The sequence below is a fragment of the Labrus bergylta genome, chromosome 3, assembly GCF_963930695.1.
Source record: "Labrus bergylta chromosome 3, fLabBer1.1, whole genome shotgun sequence".
NCBI classification, from domain to species: Eukaryota; Metazoa; Chordata; class Actinopteri; order Labriformes; family Labridae; genus Labrus; species Labrus bergylta.
Window position 1 is genome coordinate 23247528 of NC_089197.1, and position 19180 is coordinate 23266707.

The 19180-nt window shown below is 39.4% G+C and overlaps 1 protein-coding gene across 2 annotated transcripts in view; it reads left to right on the forward strand.

The window, feature by feature from the left end:
• The window catches only part of adcy7 (adenylate cyclase 7), a 58721-nt gene that overhangs the window by 19954 nt on the left and 19587 nt on the right, over positions 1 to 19180 (forward strand). For both annotated transcript variants that reach the window (XM_020626098.3, XM_020626105.3), the window contains exons 2-5: positions 7105 to 7830; positions 11406 to 11603; positions 12012 to 12176; positions 14175 to 14324. In XM_020626098.3, the coding sequence (XP_020481754.2) occupies positions 7666 to 7830; positions 11406 to 11603; positions 12012 to 12176; positions 14175 to 14324 (678 nt within the window). In that variant the 5' untranslated portion in view covers positions 7105 to 7665. The remainder of the gene's footprint in view (positions 1 to 7104; positions 7831 to 11405; positions 11604 to 12011; positions 12177 to 14174; positions 14325 to 19180) is intronic.

Here is a 19180-nt window from a genome sequence, read left to right on the forward strand (position 1 = left end):
CTCGCTTTATCTCTGCGTTTCGGTAACAGTGAAGTTATTCTGTGTCTTTCAACGATACAACTTCCCTATCTAAACATAACTTTCTGTTCCTAGCTGTCTCTCTTACTCTCTCACGTAAATAAACCGAAATGAACACAGTGCCCCTACAGGCCCGGAGCACTTCCGTTTAAGGATTAACTTGTAGCGTTTCTGTGTTTGCAGTTGTTTTCTGGTTGTGTGTGTTTTTGACTTAAGTTTCGTTTCTGTACTTGCAGCGCGTTTGATGCTTATGCAGTTGTTTTGCCTATTTGCAGCGCGTTTCAGCCTTTGCATTTGTTGTGGTAGTTGACATTTGCTTTTGAAATTGTAGCGTTTCTATATATGCTGCGTGTTTTTCTAAATGTATGTCGTTTCATCACTTGCTGAGCGTGTGACCCCTACCGGCCACCATAGTAATGGCCTTGCTTTCACACCATTGTAATGCAGAAGGAGCAAGCTAAAGCTTGCTTTAAGCTTCCCTCAGATTAGCTAATGATTCAGGAGGGACATGTTGAAAACACATGTATTGTGTAAAACATTAAGGAAATCAGAAGATATACATATAAACTGTGCTTCATAGCTTATATGCACTCTCTCTATATCACATATTTTTCTCATATTGTGCAGGCCTCATGTCAAGCACAAAAATTGATGGTTTCACTTGTGGCTGTGTGACTCAGCTCTGTTATGTGGAAGTCCACTTCAGCACTAACGGCCAGCTACTGAGCATGTGTTATTGTTGCTTGCACTTCCTTTATTTATTAAAAGCTGTGGCATTTGAATCTTAAATCAGCACTGAGATAGCATCCTGTTAATATCATTAGCTTTCAGCAGCTCCTTCTGGCAAATGGGGCTAATTCAATACCAGTAGACAGTACTGGGAGAAGAGAAGGGATATGGGAAAGGACAGGAGGCCTAATCTAATCAGCCATGTGCATTGCTGTACATACATAAGTCATCTGTTTATGGAAAGGCTCTTTGTAAGGGCAAGATCCTCCAAGATTACATAGTTGGCTTTCCCCTCAAGCCAGTACGGACTGGGGAAGTATTTGCCATTTGCACACCCTGAATAACATTTTATTAAGACTTGTCAAGCCAAATATGTAGACTTTAAATATGGTATGCTTTTCAAACATTGTGACATTGTGTGGCAGCCCACTTTTTTCAGACAAATACAATTTTTGTTTCATTTTCCATGCACTGATTGGATTACAAGAGCAGCTCCCCTTTACATGACCTACATTGTGCCCTGTTCTATCCCCAGGTATAAGATTCCTGGCGTATAAACCAGATTGATAAATTCAGGGTTTTTCCTGGTTAAAAATGTGGCGGAGGTGCTACCTTTCATACTGTGTACATAATGTGCGTGAAATAATCTTACTGGCTCAACCAAACACTTTTACAAGACAGGTAAGGAAGTCTAATAATTGATTTATTTAATAAATTCTCACATCAACACCTGTTTTGTTACACACTAAAATATGCCTTTTCAAAGCTAATTTGTTATTTTGAAAAGTTTGAAGTTTGAAAGTTTAAATTGTCTCTGGGGGATTTTTTGGCATAATTTTGTGAATCAAATTGTCAAAGGGCAGTCTTTTTTTTGTAAAGGGAAACATATTTAATTTAATAAATATCTGGTACTTCATGCATTAATGTAAAATGTTACATTCTAGCAGATTTAAAGCATCATAATTCACATGTTCACAGAGAAGATAACTGCCTTCCATAAGCTGTACTCACAATTTACAGCATTATAACCTAGACAATTGTTTAACATACATTTTCTACATTTTTCTTCAATAAAAAAATGCTGATACATATCATTGGACAAATACCGTCCCCAGATAATCCCCTATTCTCAATTTTACAACGGTTTATTATCAAATAGTTTTTTTCTTAAATACTTCTACAACACCTAAGCTTTTTAGTCAAAGGCAACAGCTTTATAACGAAGACATGAGGACAGGACACTAAATATTAAATAAATAATAAACAGTACTGACTGTGTCGGAGAAAGACGAACAGACAGACAGTGAGCTTGCATTCAAACTGTGACATTCAATGATAAAGCCTGTGGTTGCTCTGTATATCTCAGGTCTATCTGTTAAGTGAATGGAATCCACTGCAGTCTGGGGTCTCTGCTAACAAAGACATATGTGACAGCTGTCTCTATAAATGCTCTCTCCACAGGCTGAACATGCATTCGGAGATCAGCATAGATTATTTAAATTTTTTGGCTAAATAATTAGTTGGGACAATTCAGGGGTAGCTGGATATTGGGCATACCGGTTGCAAAAAAAAAAAACATCACAAAGACCCTTAATTCTAAACTATTGACATTAATCTGACTCAATAAAGTAGCCTGAAAATAAAAAGAAACCCAAATGTGGCTAAGGCAAAGAGAGCCAGCATACATAGAGGACTGAAACTCAAAACTACATTTAGTAAGCCTGTTACTTCTGTATTTATTATGTATTTCTTTTGTACAGAAGTGTAGCCATCAAAGTTGACTGCGTAATAGAGTGTTTTCCAGTGCTAAGTAACTTGCAATGATTAACTTGTCACACATGAATGGTTTCAGTTTTAGGCGAACGCACATTTATAATACAAGTGTTAGATGTAGAAATTCATTGGAGCCAAAAGCTTATCTTAGGGTATTTTGACCTAAGTGTTTGATGGGAGTGAGCAAGCTCAACAGCTGATGTACGTGAGCCTGTTCCTTTACGTTAAACTGACCTTTACCCCCACTACCTTTCACCCTGGGCTGAGAAATGCGATTCACTGTTTTCTTTTACAGAGGTCACTCTTTGTCCCTTTTTTTTTTGTCCAAGCGTATTGAATGCCAACACAAAGACGGCCATAAAAGCAGAGTGATTTGCTGAGGAAAGGGCCCTGCCTGTTTGCTCTCACTGAAAAGGCTTTGAAGCCGGCGAAGCCACAAGGAAGATCTGACCAGATCTTTAACAAAGATTGGTTTGTTACCTATGAGATGATTACATGGAAGACACTAGTTGACCATTCTGGTGCAGAATTCAAACAGAAAATTGACACTATCAAAATATATGGCACTATAAGTGATGAGGAACTTATCATGCTATTTTAAGGTAAATCTCCTAACATCATTTAGCCCTTTATCAGGCATAAGTGAAAGGTAAATTTGCAAGCCCAAAGTCAGAACTTCAACCTCAAAGTCAACATAATCTTAAATACAGAGCCAAAACAACACAAATTGTGTTACCTTTGAAATACAGGGGGGATTGGATTATATCCAGCTGAGTGACAGATCTCCCCCATCAGCCTTGTTTCTTGCCAGGCATCTGGCATTTTTAGGCTGCCCAACAGATGCCCATCCCTCCTTTGTTTCCTGGAGGCTAAACATGTCACTCTGCTGTTCAACAGAAGCTAGTGTTCTTGGGACCACACTGTCTATGTGTGGGAAACTCTGCAAAGATGCGGTAGGGTGTATGAGGATAACTCGAAATCTCTATAAATGTGTTAGAATCATTTGAAATATGACAGGGGCAGCTGTGGCTCAGTTGGTAGAGTCGTCGCCTCTCAACCAAAAAAATCTCTTGTTTCCAAGCTCCTTCCCATTTGAAACAATTGAAAATGACCCACGGTTTGAATGACTTTCATTTTTGTAGATTTGATTATTTTCTAAACTTGGCCTAAGCGAAAGAATAAAGACAAATAATGACAAGATACCTGGGCGGTGGAGTACGCGTACGCCGCCCAGGTACCGTCCATGTGTGGGAAACACTGCAAAGATACGGTAGGGTTTATGGATAACTTGAAATCTCTAAAAATGTGTTAGAATCATTTGAAATATGACAAATGTCTGATGCTAGGGTTGTCGGGTTATATTAGCTGTCCTACGGTGCTGCTAGCTGTCTCACCTCCTCTGACTTACCTCTGGACTCCATCAGTGAACATTTCTGCTGCCAGTGGTCTGACATATGCTCTAAATGTTGGCAATAGGGCCTTCAATAAACAATTGAGAGTTATGTGCACAATTTGACATTCACCCCAAGAACACTTTTGTGCTAAATGTTACTGTTCCATAAAAAAATTCTGGGATTACAATGTGGAAATCTTGTGTCAGCCCAAGCACAACTTTTAACAATGTTAAAAAAACAACAACCTTTAAGCATGTTGTACAAAATTAAGATCACAATTTCACCAGGACGCACTGAAAACACATGGCCAAGGGGAATGTTTGTCTCACCGGAAGTAGCCCAGCAACGGTTGCTATGAGAGGGGGCTCTCTGATTGGTGAGTCAGCAACCCATCAGACAGCCAATAAAGGGTCAATTGAGAACTTCAAGACTCAACTTATCAATGTTCTCTGAAAAGTTTATATTTTAATCCACCTGTCTCAATGTATTTTGTGAAACTCCCATAGCATGGTTTCACACACACACACACACACACACACACACACACACACACACACACACACACACACACACACACACACACACACACACACACACACACAGTTCTCAGATTCTGTCACACTTCTCCTTATCTATTTTTTGACATAAGGGCCTGCATGTTGGTTCCTGTATCTCAGTAGCATTCATGCAGTGATGTCAGTTGGTTTTGTATGGCTGCTGTGCCAGGATTCAGTGACGCCAGTTTACGAGGCTTCTGTGTGATTCCCTAAATTGCCAAGCTTTCAAAGTAAAAGACCTGGCAGTCAGTGCAGCACAGTTTAAGCTATTCATCAACACTTGTTGAGAGACTTGTCTCTATTGAAGCATACATCCTTTTTCTGTGTTCAACCAAAACCACAGGTCTGATAGTGCTGCTTATTTGCCATGGTAACTGTAGGGGTAAAGTATAAAAAGCCTATTTAGGGGAGGATCTTAAACACTGGGTAAATGAGAGTTATTGCTGTGTGAAATGACAGTCAAAGACCAGACAAATCTTTTAATTTCCAAGTCACTGAGAGATCTACTCCTGATCAATAATTATTGGACATTTTAGTAACCTTTTAATTCCTTTACATGTTGTATTCAGTACCTTACAGGCGTATTGGCTTTAGTCCATGATTACACTTGGGCTTGCTTCTTAGTCATGTTCAGTCTTGTCACTTACTGGTTGATCTGTGTACGATTTTCTGAGACACAATACAAATTCAGGCAGTATTTATCTGGAGGAAAGGTTAAAGCAAAAACATCCGCATTAGAGCTGTCATACTACTGTCAAACAGCTACTAGTTTTACATATACATAAATATATATAGTTTTTCATTGTTATGTTCTATATTGCATTTATGGTTCGATTTAAGATAATGTTGTCAGCACTGCATACACAAGTTCCAAGGTTTAAGATTTAGACATGGTATAACAGTTATTGGGAGTAAATGATTCCCCCAGGGAAAACATCCACTTAGGGCTCCATTCTTGCAGATGGTTTTTTATTGATGTAAGAGGACACAATCCCTCACCAGAGGTATGTTTCACCTCCCTGATCTCCGTCCTGCTTTTACTACCCTCACACTGCTGCTGGTGTATTATCTGGGACTGGGGAGAGCTGGCTGGATGCTGCTCTGTCCAGCACCAGTAGTAAAGGGAAAGTTTAAAGTGGTTGTAAACATTTGGGCGATGTTATAAAAATGCTTACCGTGGTGGTGCGTTTTATCACTATGTGATGGAAGCATTCAAGCTTGCTATTCACTTGTAAACAATGCAACAGGTGTGTGTGTGTGTGTGTGTGTGTGTGAGTGAGGCCTTTCCTTTTTCTGCTCTAATCTTTAGTTTTTATGGCACGTAGCATACGTTACAGTTGCTATTTGAGAGACAAACACGAGGCAATGACTCGCACACACTGCACATAACGATATTAGCAACCAGAGGAAATTAGGTTTCTATTGACAGCAGTGCGAAGTTCACGTTGTTTCTATTGAACTATAATCCAATAGAATGTCTCCTCTTGAAATGAATACATTAAGCTCTTAGTTGCTTGAAAGGGGCAGTTGTAAATTATCCTCTTCATTGTTTTGTTTTTCAAACCCTAACATTTTCAGAAGAATTTCAGCATGATTTTCTTCACCATAATGTTCGCATTACCTCACTGCATTTGCCCTTCGATGGATTGTGATTGTCAGGTCTTCCTGCAGCTCAGCTAAAGGGCTCTAATTGTTTAAAGAGATATCTACAGTGTATGCTTCCACAAAGCCTTCCTGGCATGGTCTTTCAGGCTCAGTAGTGTAAATACAACGCTGTCCTTTATGAGGCAGAGGATAAACTGCTCATATTCAAGGTTTGGTTTTATATTTACCGTCCTGGTGAAAAAGGCCAAAGTAATAAGGATCTTGAAGCTTCATTGGATTTGTGGTTTGACTGAAAATGAAGTACAAAAGACACTTTTTTGTGTGTGCTGTGACTGATTTGAAAGTGATTGTCCTTAATTATAAACAGACAATATGCACTTTCTGATCATAAAGCCAATTGTAAAACACTGTCTTTTAATACACAAATGTAGATGCATACAGTTATGGATTGCATATATTCTTACACCTTGAGTCTTCTTGCATATATTCTCAAGTGTCTTTTTCTGTGTCTGTTGTCTCTTTTTATTACTGTGACCTCGGTTGAGGATCTGTCTTGTTTGTTGGTTCATCTGATGAAAATTCAAGTGGTTTGTGGGTTCTGTTGTGACTGTTTGAAAGTTCATTCCACAATGTTGTTTCTGTTCAGCAAATGGCCCAAAAAGACACTGCTCTCATTAGCAGTGCTGCCCATTATTATGGTTGCTTTCTCTAAAAGTTCTGGCCAGAAATGAGCCTGGACCCTGGGGTAAACAGACATGGGGATTTCTGGATTGTGGGAATTTCAGGTATGACTAAGCACAAGCTCATCCCTGGATCTGGACATTTGTGTTGCATTCTCAAAGTATTCTCAGGGTATCATATATTGACTTGATTGTCATCTGCTTTTTACTGCCACTTTTTAAAGGCCTATGAGAGTATTGTAATAATTTGATAATTATCTTTGTTAATTTCAAAGTTTGACCTCAGACAGTGTCTGTTTTGTCGGGGTATGCCTCTAAACCTTTCTTTCTCATGTCGCCTCATTTCAGGTGCCTTGAAGAAGTGGAACTGCTGACCTCATCACTTCATGACAGCTATTGGGATCACTGGTGACCTTTGTTACGGCCCTAACCAATTCCTATTTTCCTCAAGCTCTTCCTCCATATCTCCTCCCCTTTCTTAAAGTCCCCTCCCCTCCTTCTCTGTCTCTCCCTGCCCTGGGCTTATTACTCAAACCCAGTGAAGGGAGCAACACAGTAGCTGGCAAATGATGAAGCGGGCCTGCCTGCCAACTCCAGACAGAGGATAGACAACACAAAAGGACCAGCGGAGGGAAGAGAACTGGAGAGAGAGAGGCTCACACAGTAAGGCCTGGATAGAGCTGCCACATTCAAGATGTCATGCCGAAGGAAAAACAAAAGTTTAATTTGTGCGTCATGAGCTAGCTAAGGGTCCCTATCAGATCTTAAACTGTGGAGCTCTTCCTAATAAAGTATTGGCATCCCCTCCCCCTCTCCATCCCCGCCACACACACACTCACAGAAGTTGTGGAGACATACACAGCTCTCCAATGCTTAACACTTGATATGCCTCTCTAAGACATTCGAGCCATGCCGGCTAAGGGGAAGTACCTGTTAAATGACCAGGAGCTGAAAAATGAGGCACTTTACCGCAAATTCTCCTGCATTAGCCAGTATCAGCCGCTGGTTCTCCTGCTGTGCCTCTCCATACTGTCCTGTGGGATCCTCCTCATCATCTTTTTTGCACTTGGACTGGTGAGTCTTTACTTTCACAAAGAGAAACATAACATGTTTTGCAGATTCCACGTCATTCACACATTGAGTAATTTATGTAATGCAGAAATCTGTGAGGTTTTTATTTAACTTTGACTCCTTTAAACCTTCAAACCAGACTAAAGTTTACTTGACATTACCCTAATAATAAACAGTAATTGAGATAGGAAGTGTTCCATCAAGGCTTTGATTTGTAATTAACTCCTACACATACTTTTTCCAGAGAGACATTAAACAATACTAATAACACACATTTTCATCACAGTTGATGAAGAAAGTCCTTGAAAAACAAAGATCTTTTCAATTGTCACTCGGCTGTTACCAGAAATGAGGAACTAACACCTTCTGTATATGGACCCTTGTGTGCCAAAAATGGCCCATTCAAAAATCAGCCAAATATGTAAATAATATGCTCTCTACAATCCTCTCAATATTTTGGCCCTTACAACACGTGTTGCAAGGGTGAGAAGCATTGCAAAACAAGACGATACAGTAGCTAGTGAAAGATTAAGTGTTGAAATGTTCTACAATCCTTCGTTTGTTACACAGTAAAAAATGAAAAATAAAATGTATATGAATCAAAAATAAGTATTTTTCAAGAACATTGAGTATAATAATATATATCACAACCCTGCAGCAGTTTTCTTGTTGCTTTAATGGTGCAAAGAGGATTTTTGAGATACATTAAGGAAACTGTGTGGTGCATGAGGACAGCAGCATCAGCCTAATGTTCCAAGAAGAATGATGATCTAGATGATCAGGTTGAATCCCCAGGTTGCCTCTGAAAATGTGACAAAAGACAAACTCTAATCTCCTCAACAGCTACCCAAATAAAGCACTTAATATAAGAGTACCTCCCCTTCACTACCAGTGCAGCTGCTCAAAGCCTAAATGAGTGAGTGATTGTGTAACAGTTTGCATGTGAAGGAGGACATCGCTGAAGTAGAAATGGAAATAGAGTATGCATTTTAATTTCCACAGAGAAGAGAAGAGGGTGAGGAGGCGGTTAAGAAAAATAGCTATGAAGGAACATAAGGCACATGTTAACTATTGCTACTTTGAATAAGTAAAGTGTCTTTTCTTTCCTTGCAGTGAGGGCAAGGGGTTAGCTACAGACCAGTAGCCCTGCAGCTACAGTAGTAGCGCTTCAATTTTGCTACAAAAAAAAAAAATTCAACAACGGATGATGCTGACATGGGGACTTCGGCACAGAGAGAGATTCTATTCAAAGTTTTTTATCATTGTCTCCCTGTTTAATACACAACCCTGCTGCACGAGTAACAAAAAAACGCTTTAAAAGCTTAAGTAGCTGTTTCAGTGTATTAAGTGTGATTATGGTTCTGACAGGACAGGAACGGACATTGACTTTGACTGATCAGCAACATGCTGTTTATTTTTGGCAAGATGGCAGGTAGCAGATTGACCAGTCCGTTCATACATGAACTTACAGCTTATCATCAGATCTTCCTGCTATTGTGTTGTTGCTGAGTCTCTGGCACACTCCCTCTCTCTCATCATTGTATATTAAGGTCTTTCACCCTCCTTTTAAAATGGCTCAGTCCTTCATATATATATATATTTACACATTTGTTCATGTGTATTTTTAGTCCCTTGCTCATAAAAACACACAAACACACAAATTCACTTTAGTTGAATTTATTCCTAGATTGTTAAGTGGGATGTTTATATGCTAATCCCCTCCCTGGACATATCATCCTGCAACCTCCCCTTGTCCTCTTTCTTCTCAGCTCTCTCCCCGCACGCACAGTTGCCAGGGGTACAGGAGAGGTAGATGAAAAAGTTGGGATGCTTATTGTATAAAGGAGATGTTAAATGTAAAGGGAGGGCCAGATTCTTATTAAAGCGTGGTTACCAGTGTCAAAAAGTCACTGTCAACTTATATAACTCCTCTCCAATTCACATTAGATGAAGAGCCGTGCTGAGAGGAAAAAGAGGCTGAGCCCGCACTGTTAGACTCTGATTGGATGTAGTGATGTTGAGCAGTCTGTTGTTTGAGTTTCTTAACATTTAATTAACATACAATGACTCTTAGGACTACTAAGTGACATGAAAGTATGTTGTGGAGTTTGTATTAAAAAATGTCAACCTTTTTACTTTTGTAGAAGGGGCAAAAGAGCATTTAGTGTAAAGGAAAATTGACCTGCAATAAATAATGCTTTCTTTCAGTATGCAGGGCAATAGATTAAACAGACAATACATGGTTTATCCTATATTTGTAGTAATGAATGAAATGAAGTATTCAGATATTACACAAGAGAACATTGACTTGTTTCTTTAGTCGTTATGTGCCACAGGTTGAACAATGCTGTTGTATCTGCACACATAGTCTTTAGCTTCTTTTCATTCAGAATAATTGTTCTTTCTCCACCTCCAAAAATCTTTTGCCAAGACTCACAGCAGTATAGGGAGTAGAAAGTGCTTCAGTTGAGATCTGGCATTTTCCAATGCTGCCATGGTAACCAGAAACTCACCACACAATACAGAGATGGCCTTCTCTGAGCAGAGCTGTATTAACACTGACCTCGTGCATCCGTCTCACTCATGAGCGCTCTTTTAACCCCTTCTTTTCTCTTGTGCTTACCCTCAGACGCCCACTCTCACACACCCACCTACCCAAGACCTCACAAACATGCAGTATGCCTTGACGCATTCATTAATATGCACAAAATAGCACTCAGCCTCACACACACAAACAGATGTGCAGACAAACATGTTTCCGCACATATACATGCACACAAGCTCTTCCAGTAAGATGCTTGCCTCTCACCGTACTGTAACTCAATCAGGAAGATGGTGGCCTGGAGCTAACAGTGCATGGCGCTCAGAAAAAAATCCTGTAGAAGCATCACTGATCTTACTAAATATCAGATTCTATCAGGAGATTATTTTTACTTTAAAAACCTCAGGATAAGATTAATCAGAAACACATGCAATACACTTAAAACAGATTAAAAAGTCTGCAGTGGTTTTATAATTTGACAGGTCTTTCTATGTATGAAGGTTGGGATTCAATAACGGATTTGTCCTGAATAAAGGCACAATATTCCTACAGTGAAGCCTGGTCTGGTAAAGCCTAAATATGTTTTTTGAGACATCTTCAGGTATTAATCAAAACAAATGGTCATATCAGTGGGTTACCTTGTAGTGCAAATATCTATATATGTTTTTTCAGTTTCCCTCTTCATGCATCACATCATGTTTTCAACATTTGCCATAGATGTACCTGTTGTAAGCAGTAATTGCATGGTCTCTTTGTTTTTTTGCAAGGTGCACAAATTGTCACAAAAACTAATTTAGAAAATGACAACTGTTATATTAAAGCATACATGTACTTGTAATATGACTTAAAGATATACTGTAGGTATGAAATGATGACATTGCATGAATTGCATTTGCTGTAAATATAGGTGAACTGCCTGTAGTAACCATCATCCGTATTTACATCATCCATATTTATAAGATCAGACAAGTTAGTATGACTGTACAACTGCAATAACGTCTGTTTATTTTTTCCCTCTCCCTTGCTGCTGGAGCAGAGTGCAGAAAAACACAGTGCCTTTGTGAGCGTGGTGAGCTGCAGCCTGTTTGTGTTCCTGGCAGTGTTTGTGGTGGTGTGTACAGAGATGCTCTCACAACGATGGAGGCGTCTGCTGGGCATGATTATCTGGGCCACACACCTCACCATGGCTTACACCTTTATCTTCAGTGGACCCATTATCCTGCCTTGTGACCAGGTAACCTCAACTTTTACAATATAACAAGAAAATTTGCAGACATACAAGTCCTACGCAGCAAATACATTATTCAGTGTAATACAGTTGAAGAAACTCTGAAAAACCTTTTCATATTTTTGTATCATCTAAACTGTAGTTTGTAAACTCTAAATATTTTCCTTCTCAAATATTTGGATATTTATTTATGAAAAATTTGCGTTGGTTAATCATAAACTCCAGTGTGTTAGGCTATGATTTAGTACTGTATTCATTGATAATAGGTCTACAGTGCACAGTATACATGGAACAGGTTATACGTAGCAAATATTTACAACATTTTGTGAGATATGCGACACACTTGAGAGGCCAGTGATTTAGTCATGGTACAACAGATGACTTCTTGAAAATAATCAAACCTTTGTGTTCCAGGTGCCTTTCTTCCTCTTCATCATCTTTACTGTGTACACCATGCTGCCGTTTCAGTTGTGGTACGCTGTAATGCTGAGCATCATCACCTCACTGTCCCACATCCTGGTCCTCACCCTGCGCCTCACTATTTACAGCGAAGAGTCCCCTCCCTACCTAGCCAACCAGGTAAAACCAGTAGCAGAAAAAAAATAGGAATATGTTGTGGAAATACTTCTGCAACGCTAATGTATTCTCTGCAGCTCTAAATTATGAATTTAAGCCAATATGGGTTATTTTAAGGACAAGTGTATCCTCTTTATAAAGCTACAGTTAATTTTGTTGTGTAAATATTGTTTATCATTTATTAAAAGATGTATTGTATACACTCATAGGCCCTCACTTATCAAACGTACGTACGGCAGAAAAATGGTTGTACGGTCATTTCCACGCAAAGTTCGGCACTTATCAATTTGGACGTGAGTATCAATTGGTACGCCCTTATCCCACGCCAGGTCTCAGCTCGTGTACGCATGTTTTCAACTCAGTGTGGACTTGCGGTGCAGCGAATCTGTCTGTGCTGGAGAATAATTAGATCATACTATAACAGTGCTTGTTAAGACGGGTAGATAGAGGTTCACAGATTTACTGTGAGATAAGATATGGCATCTAAAATGCATTTCATATTACGCTACACCTCAAACGATCTCTGTAGGCTACATTGCTTTTTAAATAATGTTGAGCAGCCGAGCTGTCAGGTGATTTCTTTAGTTGTGTGTTTTATTTGATGAATTAATGTTTGTTTAATCGATTTACTTTAAAGATTAAAGATTAGAGAGGCTGCTTTCAGTAAATACATGTTAAACGTTCATGGGCACAGGAATATCGCTGCAGAAAATACTGAGACAAACTTTAAAAGGACAGACAAACTTCCAGAGGACACTAAATACAACTTTTAGCCTCTGAAATATTAAATATTTAGGAATACAGAACATCAACATTAGATCATAACTAATCGGTATGTCCGGAGATTAAAATAATAAATACGCTAATGTGCCACATGCGTAATTGCGCACAGCAGACGCACTTAGGCCAGAGACTACATGTGACATAAGTGTTAAATTCTTATGTTTGGAAAGAAGGCTAATCAGATGAGAAGTGCACATTGCACAGCGTTTGATCAAACACTTTATTCATGTGATGCAGGACGTTTCAGGTTTCTCTTCTCTTTTAAAGTCTCATAAATGGCGAGCACGGAGCCCGTTAGTGCAGCCGACATTATCCGACACAGATGCAGGTTCACCTGTACCACTTGTGCCTGATATTTAGGCTGAACCGATGAAGGAAGCCACTCGCTCCTCTATCTGGGATTATTGCAGGTGGGGTACGGCTGGTGTCCTCCGGTCCGGGAGCTGCTTCTTTTAAGACAATAGCCTGTATTTTAAACTAAAATGATAAAAAATATTATATTATAGCCTAGATTATGTACATATCACAGATGTTAAATTAAATATTAAAATCTCCGCTGGAGTTTGGTTATCCACACCAACGCTGTTGAGATTTCCATGCAGGCGCATTTCTTCTGAAGCTCTTTAATCCTACATTTCAGACTGCCAGACAACACAATGTTGTTCCTCTTTACTTTTCTCTGTTATGGTGTCACTCAGGTCATATCTCGTTTCTCTTCTTTGCCGTGTTACGTATCTCCATGCCGTGTACTCTGGGGGTGAGGACAGCTAAACCGTGAATAAGTAGAGGCGTGGTATTTAAATGAAGATCGTTTCCAGCCGCCACACTTATCAACACCTGGTCTTGCGTACGCTGTGATTGGCCAGATACGCACGTTTCATAGGTCCCACGTGGACCCTGTCGTACGACACCCAAATCTGCGCTGGTTTCTACACCAGATTGATAAGTGAGGGCCATAGCGAGAGATAGTAAAGGCCAGGATATGTTATTTCAGAAGAAGGTGGTATATAAATCCATATAGTGGTCTTATTTCTATTATATTAGAATATTTTGAATAATGCATCTAGATAACAGACTTTTAGAGAACTGTCATAGGTAAAAAAACAAAACCTTATTTTCTACTTCACTAGGGACACACACAGATCCTAGACATGCATGTTTGTGTATATTTGTGTTTCATTTAAGACCTTATATCTGCTGCTGTCTCTGTTTTTGTAGCTGCTGTCCAATGCGGTGGTATTTCTGTGTGGCAGTGTGGTGGGAGCCTTCCACAAGGTGCTGATGGAGAAAACCCTGAGGCAAACCTTTCAAGACACCTTGAGGTGCCTGAGCATGCGCATGAAGCTGGAGATAGAAAAGAGACAACAGGTAAGTGTACTTCATTTACCAACAAACAGTTGTTTATAAAGGCTTCGCTTTGTCTGAAGAATTAGATATGAAAGCAAGTTGTTAACCCCCTGAAACGTTTGGCACATTACATACCGTGTGCGTGTGTGTGTCCTAAAAATAAACATCTTTATATTCAACAAATTCAAATTCTTTAAGAAAGACATAAAAAGCAATCACATGCAAGATAAACACATTTAACCCATAAATAAAAGATACAACTACACTGAAGAGAAAATGAAAAAAAAAGTCAGTGTTTTTCAAAATGTATGAAAAACAAATCAGGCAACGTTTAAATAGGGAAGGGTTTATGATTGACTTTAGGATTTCTAAGTAGACTCCTCTCTTAAAGCACATTTTTGTTGAATTAGGCCCCAATACTTTAATCAAACTCTCATGTAATAAAGATCTTTAATAAGATCTGGAATAAAAAACAGCTCGTATTTCATCATATATTAAAAAAGGCATACCACAGTTTCATTAGGCATATAAAAGGTTTACTGTGAAATGTAATCAAATTGTGATCGCATCTTTTTTTTTAGTTGCTTTGCTTGATCAAAAGATAACATTACAGACAAATCATGAATCAAGCTCTGTACTAACTGTTATTGCTATACTCTTAGTCATTTTATTTCATCTTTAATCTCTGCCTTTGGCTGGCCTCATGTTGACTCTCTCATGGATGTTTTCATTGAGAGTAACAAATCCTTTTCAAATTAGATTTTCCTGTGATGCCTTTTAAATTAAATGCATCTCTGCTCACTTGCTTTGACTTCGCAGACATTTTTATAACAAATCTTCCCCCTTTTGTCATTTGTTATGACTGTTGCTTAGTACGGTCATTAAATGTGCTGACAGGGTAGCTGCTGTGTTGCCTAGCAGGATACAAAGAAAGGAATGACATAGTCGTTAACATTCAAACTTGCTGTTGTATTTGAATTGGGGCTGAAAGAGGGAGCCTAGTGCACAAAGTTAGCCAAAGAGAACTGTCAGAGACATAAAAAAAAATGGTCAAAGAAGCACCAAAGGAGCCAATGAAGAACTCACATTGTGTTCCCATGTTGATTTCAGCAAGAGGAGCCTAGTTTGTTCCTGTTAAAATGTGTCTTGGCAGGGTGTGAAGGATGTCAGACATATCTTTTGAGACAATAACACTCCCCTTTGGAGCCAATGCTATTGTTTATTTTACCCACTCAAGTTGTGTCATAATGATAAAGCGTAAATAGATACAACCCTGTTCCAAAAAAAAGGGAAGTGGGTTCACTGTGTAAAATGTAAAACATAATGTGATGATGTTCTAAACAACTAGCCCCAAGAAAACATCTCATATATTGATATGAAAAAAACAAACATTGTTTTTGTTAAATCATTTACCCAATTTAATTTAATACCAATAACACATTTAAAAAAAGTAAGTCATGTTTACCACTCTAGCATCACCTCTTCTTTTAACAGCACTCTGTTAGGGTGCGGTCACACTGGCCATCTGTACCGTGTCGTACTCAAGCACGACTGGCCCCCCCGCTGCGCCATTCCCTCGCTGGCCGGCACCGCCCGCGGTCACACTGGCCAGGACTAACCGTGCCTAAAAGCACGATTACCTCTTGTGCATAACGTCGAAATACATCACATGCACGCTTTATGTTATTATGAAGCGTGCTCAGTTTACAAACAGGCGGACGAGAGAGAGAGAGAGAGAGAGAGAGAAAAAGAGACGTGCAGTCAAGTCCGCGTCTGCACATCAGAGAAAAACACAGAGAGCATGACAGCTACTTTACTGACTTTGCCGCTTATTTTAAGCCATTTTAATGAGACACAGCAATAAATAAATTAAAAAGTAAAATAGACTTTAGCGTTGAAGCATGCTCGGGTACAGTACGGATGGCCAGTGAGACTGCGCCCTTAGTGTTTGGGAACTGACGAGTACAACTGCTTAATTTTGAAAGTGGGGTTTCAGCTGTTCAACAGTTCATTGTCTCCTTTGTCCTGTTTTACATTTCATAATGCCCCAAGCATTCTCAATGGCTGACAAGTTGAGACTGCAGACAGGCCTGTTTAACACCCAGACTCGTTCATTACTGACAATGCTGTTGCGATATATCCAGTACGTTATCTGGCATTGTCTTGAAATGGTTCTTCTCCTCTTTAGACAGGAAAACCGGTTGTCTATGATTTCTAAACAGATATAAAAATTTGACTCATCAGACCTCAGGACAGTTTCACATGTTGCCTCATTCCATTGTAAATGAGACTGGACGCAGAGAAGTCAGCAGTGTTTCTTGTTTTGACATTTCGAGTTTCCTGTTTGCATTTGTGGATGTTGCGACAAACTGTGTTCACAGACAATCATTTTTGGAAGTGTTTCTGAGCCCATGAAGTGATGTCTACTTCAGAACCATTTCTGTTTTTAACGCTGTGCCATCCTGAGGGGACCAAAGATCATGGCCATCTAATATTTTCTTTGGCCGTATCCCATTGTATACAGAGATGTCTTCAAAATCTCTTCATCTTTTAATAAGATTATTATTTAAAAAATATTAGTCTTACATTCTTGCACAATGTTCCTGCACAGCCTGTCAGAGAGTGGTGAATCCCTCCTCATCGTAACTCCATAAAGACACAGCCTCTCTGGGATGCTCTTTTTCAACCCAATCATGTTGCTAACCTGTTGCCAGTTAACCTTAAAAACTGTGAGCTGTTCAACCAGGTCTTTTTTAAGCACTTCGCAACTTCTCCATTTTTTGTTGCCACTGTCATTGGCATCAAATTGGAAATTGGCATATCATTTTTAACAACAATGAAATTTCTACATTTCGATGTATGTTTTTCTTTGTGCCTACTTCTATATGGGGTTTCAGTTTTTTGCAAATCATCACATTCTGTTTCTATTTACAGCTCCCCAAATTTTTGGAAACATTGGCTCCTATTTGTAACAAAGAAGGAAGCTCACACAAACTTTATTGTTTTAAGTGTTTTATTTTTGGCCATTGACTCAATCAAAAAAAAGTCTGACAAATATGAGAATCTGTTAGATCAGTAATGTCATGTGTGTATGGATGAGTGGAACAGTTTGTGTGTCAAAATTAGGTCAAAAACAAAAGAAGCTTCAGGAAGGGAGCTGGTGTGTTTGCTGGCAGTCACAACTTGTGAAAGAGAGAATGAGCTCTGGGTCTGCAGCTTAACACAAGTGACTCTTTCTCTATAATAGAATAGTTTAACTGGTAAATATTGAACTTGTGTGAGAAATACTGTAATTGACTGGCCTTTCAATACCAGATTCATCTAGTTGCAACAATGCAGCACCTGTATTCCTGGCATCTAACTTTAACTGAAAGGGCTCCTTAAGGCGTGGAACTATAAGCACGGGAGCACAGCTAAGGAGAGTTTTAACATCATCAAAAGCTTTTTGACAACGATCGGACCAATGACACTTTACCTTCCATCTCACTAAATCAGTCAAAGGGTGACCACTTTCTTTGTATTGGGAAAAGGAATATTTTTCAATGGCCTCCACTTTAGCAGTCACATGACAAACTTAACCCTGCCCGACCACCTTACCCAGGTAAGTCACAGTTGCTTTAGCAAACTCACACTTTGCTATGTTCACTGTGTGATTTTACCAGGCAGTGCAATCAAAGGGTGCCTGGATGTCCTGCAAATGTTCTGGCCAGGTGTCAATAAACACCACTACTTCATCTAAATACTGCACACCCCATCAAACCAGACACTACCCTGTTGATAAGTCTTCTGAAAGTGGCAGGTGCATTCCTTAAACCAAATGGCATTACAGTGAAAGAATACAATCTAGTTGTTATAAAGGATGCTATTTCCCTTGTCCCCTGCAATATGTATAAATTAATAGTATATTCCAGTTACGTTTGAGGAGACAAAACATGTGACTGGCTTTGTGACTAACAAACAAGGAGAGGCCCAGCTGGAGATTGAGGGCTCTGCAGTGCCATGTTCTAACATGTACTGGACTTCTGACTCTAGCCGCTTCCGCTTTTCAGGGGAGGCTCTGTAGAAATGTTGCTTTATTGGCATGGCATCTCCCACATCAATGTCATGTCCTACAGGATGAATTTGTGAGGGATTTTTTGTTTTGTTTGCAAAACATTTTTTCTCGACTTTTCTGGCTTTGAAATTTTAAATATCCAGCAAAACTCTCATAATAATTTTCTTACCAGTAACCCCTCTTGTAAGAAATACCTCTGAGCAGCACTGGGGATTTATTTAACAGGACGAACCTGAGACAGAAGCTCCTTCAAAGATGGATCCTCTTGTTGTTGCTTGACTAACTCTCTGCGAGAGACGGACAGTTGAGAAACAGGCAGCGAAACAACATCTTCTACATTCACTTTAGCCTCCTATTCTTTACAGGTTTCGGCTCTCGTTACAGCACAGGCTGGAAATACTTCCGTAACATTCTGCTCAGTGTTGGCAAGGTCTCTTACCACTGGCTTGGAGGACACAACCGACAAAGGAGGAACTTCATAGATATTGCAACACTATTGCAACACCACAAGACTATATCATACATTTAAACAGGGTGTGTTCTATTCAAACAACGATTAACATTTACCAGTCCAGGAACACAAGAGGCGTTTGATTTACTTACTACAAACTGGCTGTAGTATGTAAACCAAATTACAAATTGGCTCCTATTTGTAACAGGGTAGTTAGAACATTATAGGCAGCACAAAATGACGTGTCACATCTTGCACTTTTCCACTATCACATTTTCTCAGACCACTTAAAGAGGGGTATTTTTGTGTTCTAGGGTCATTTGAACCCTTTAAGAGTCAGCCAGAGTGAACCAGAGCAGGTCAGGTTGCAAC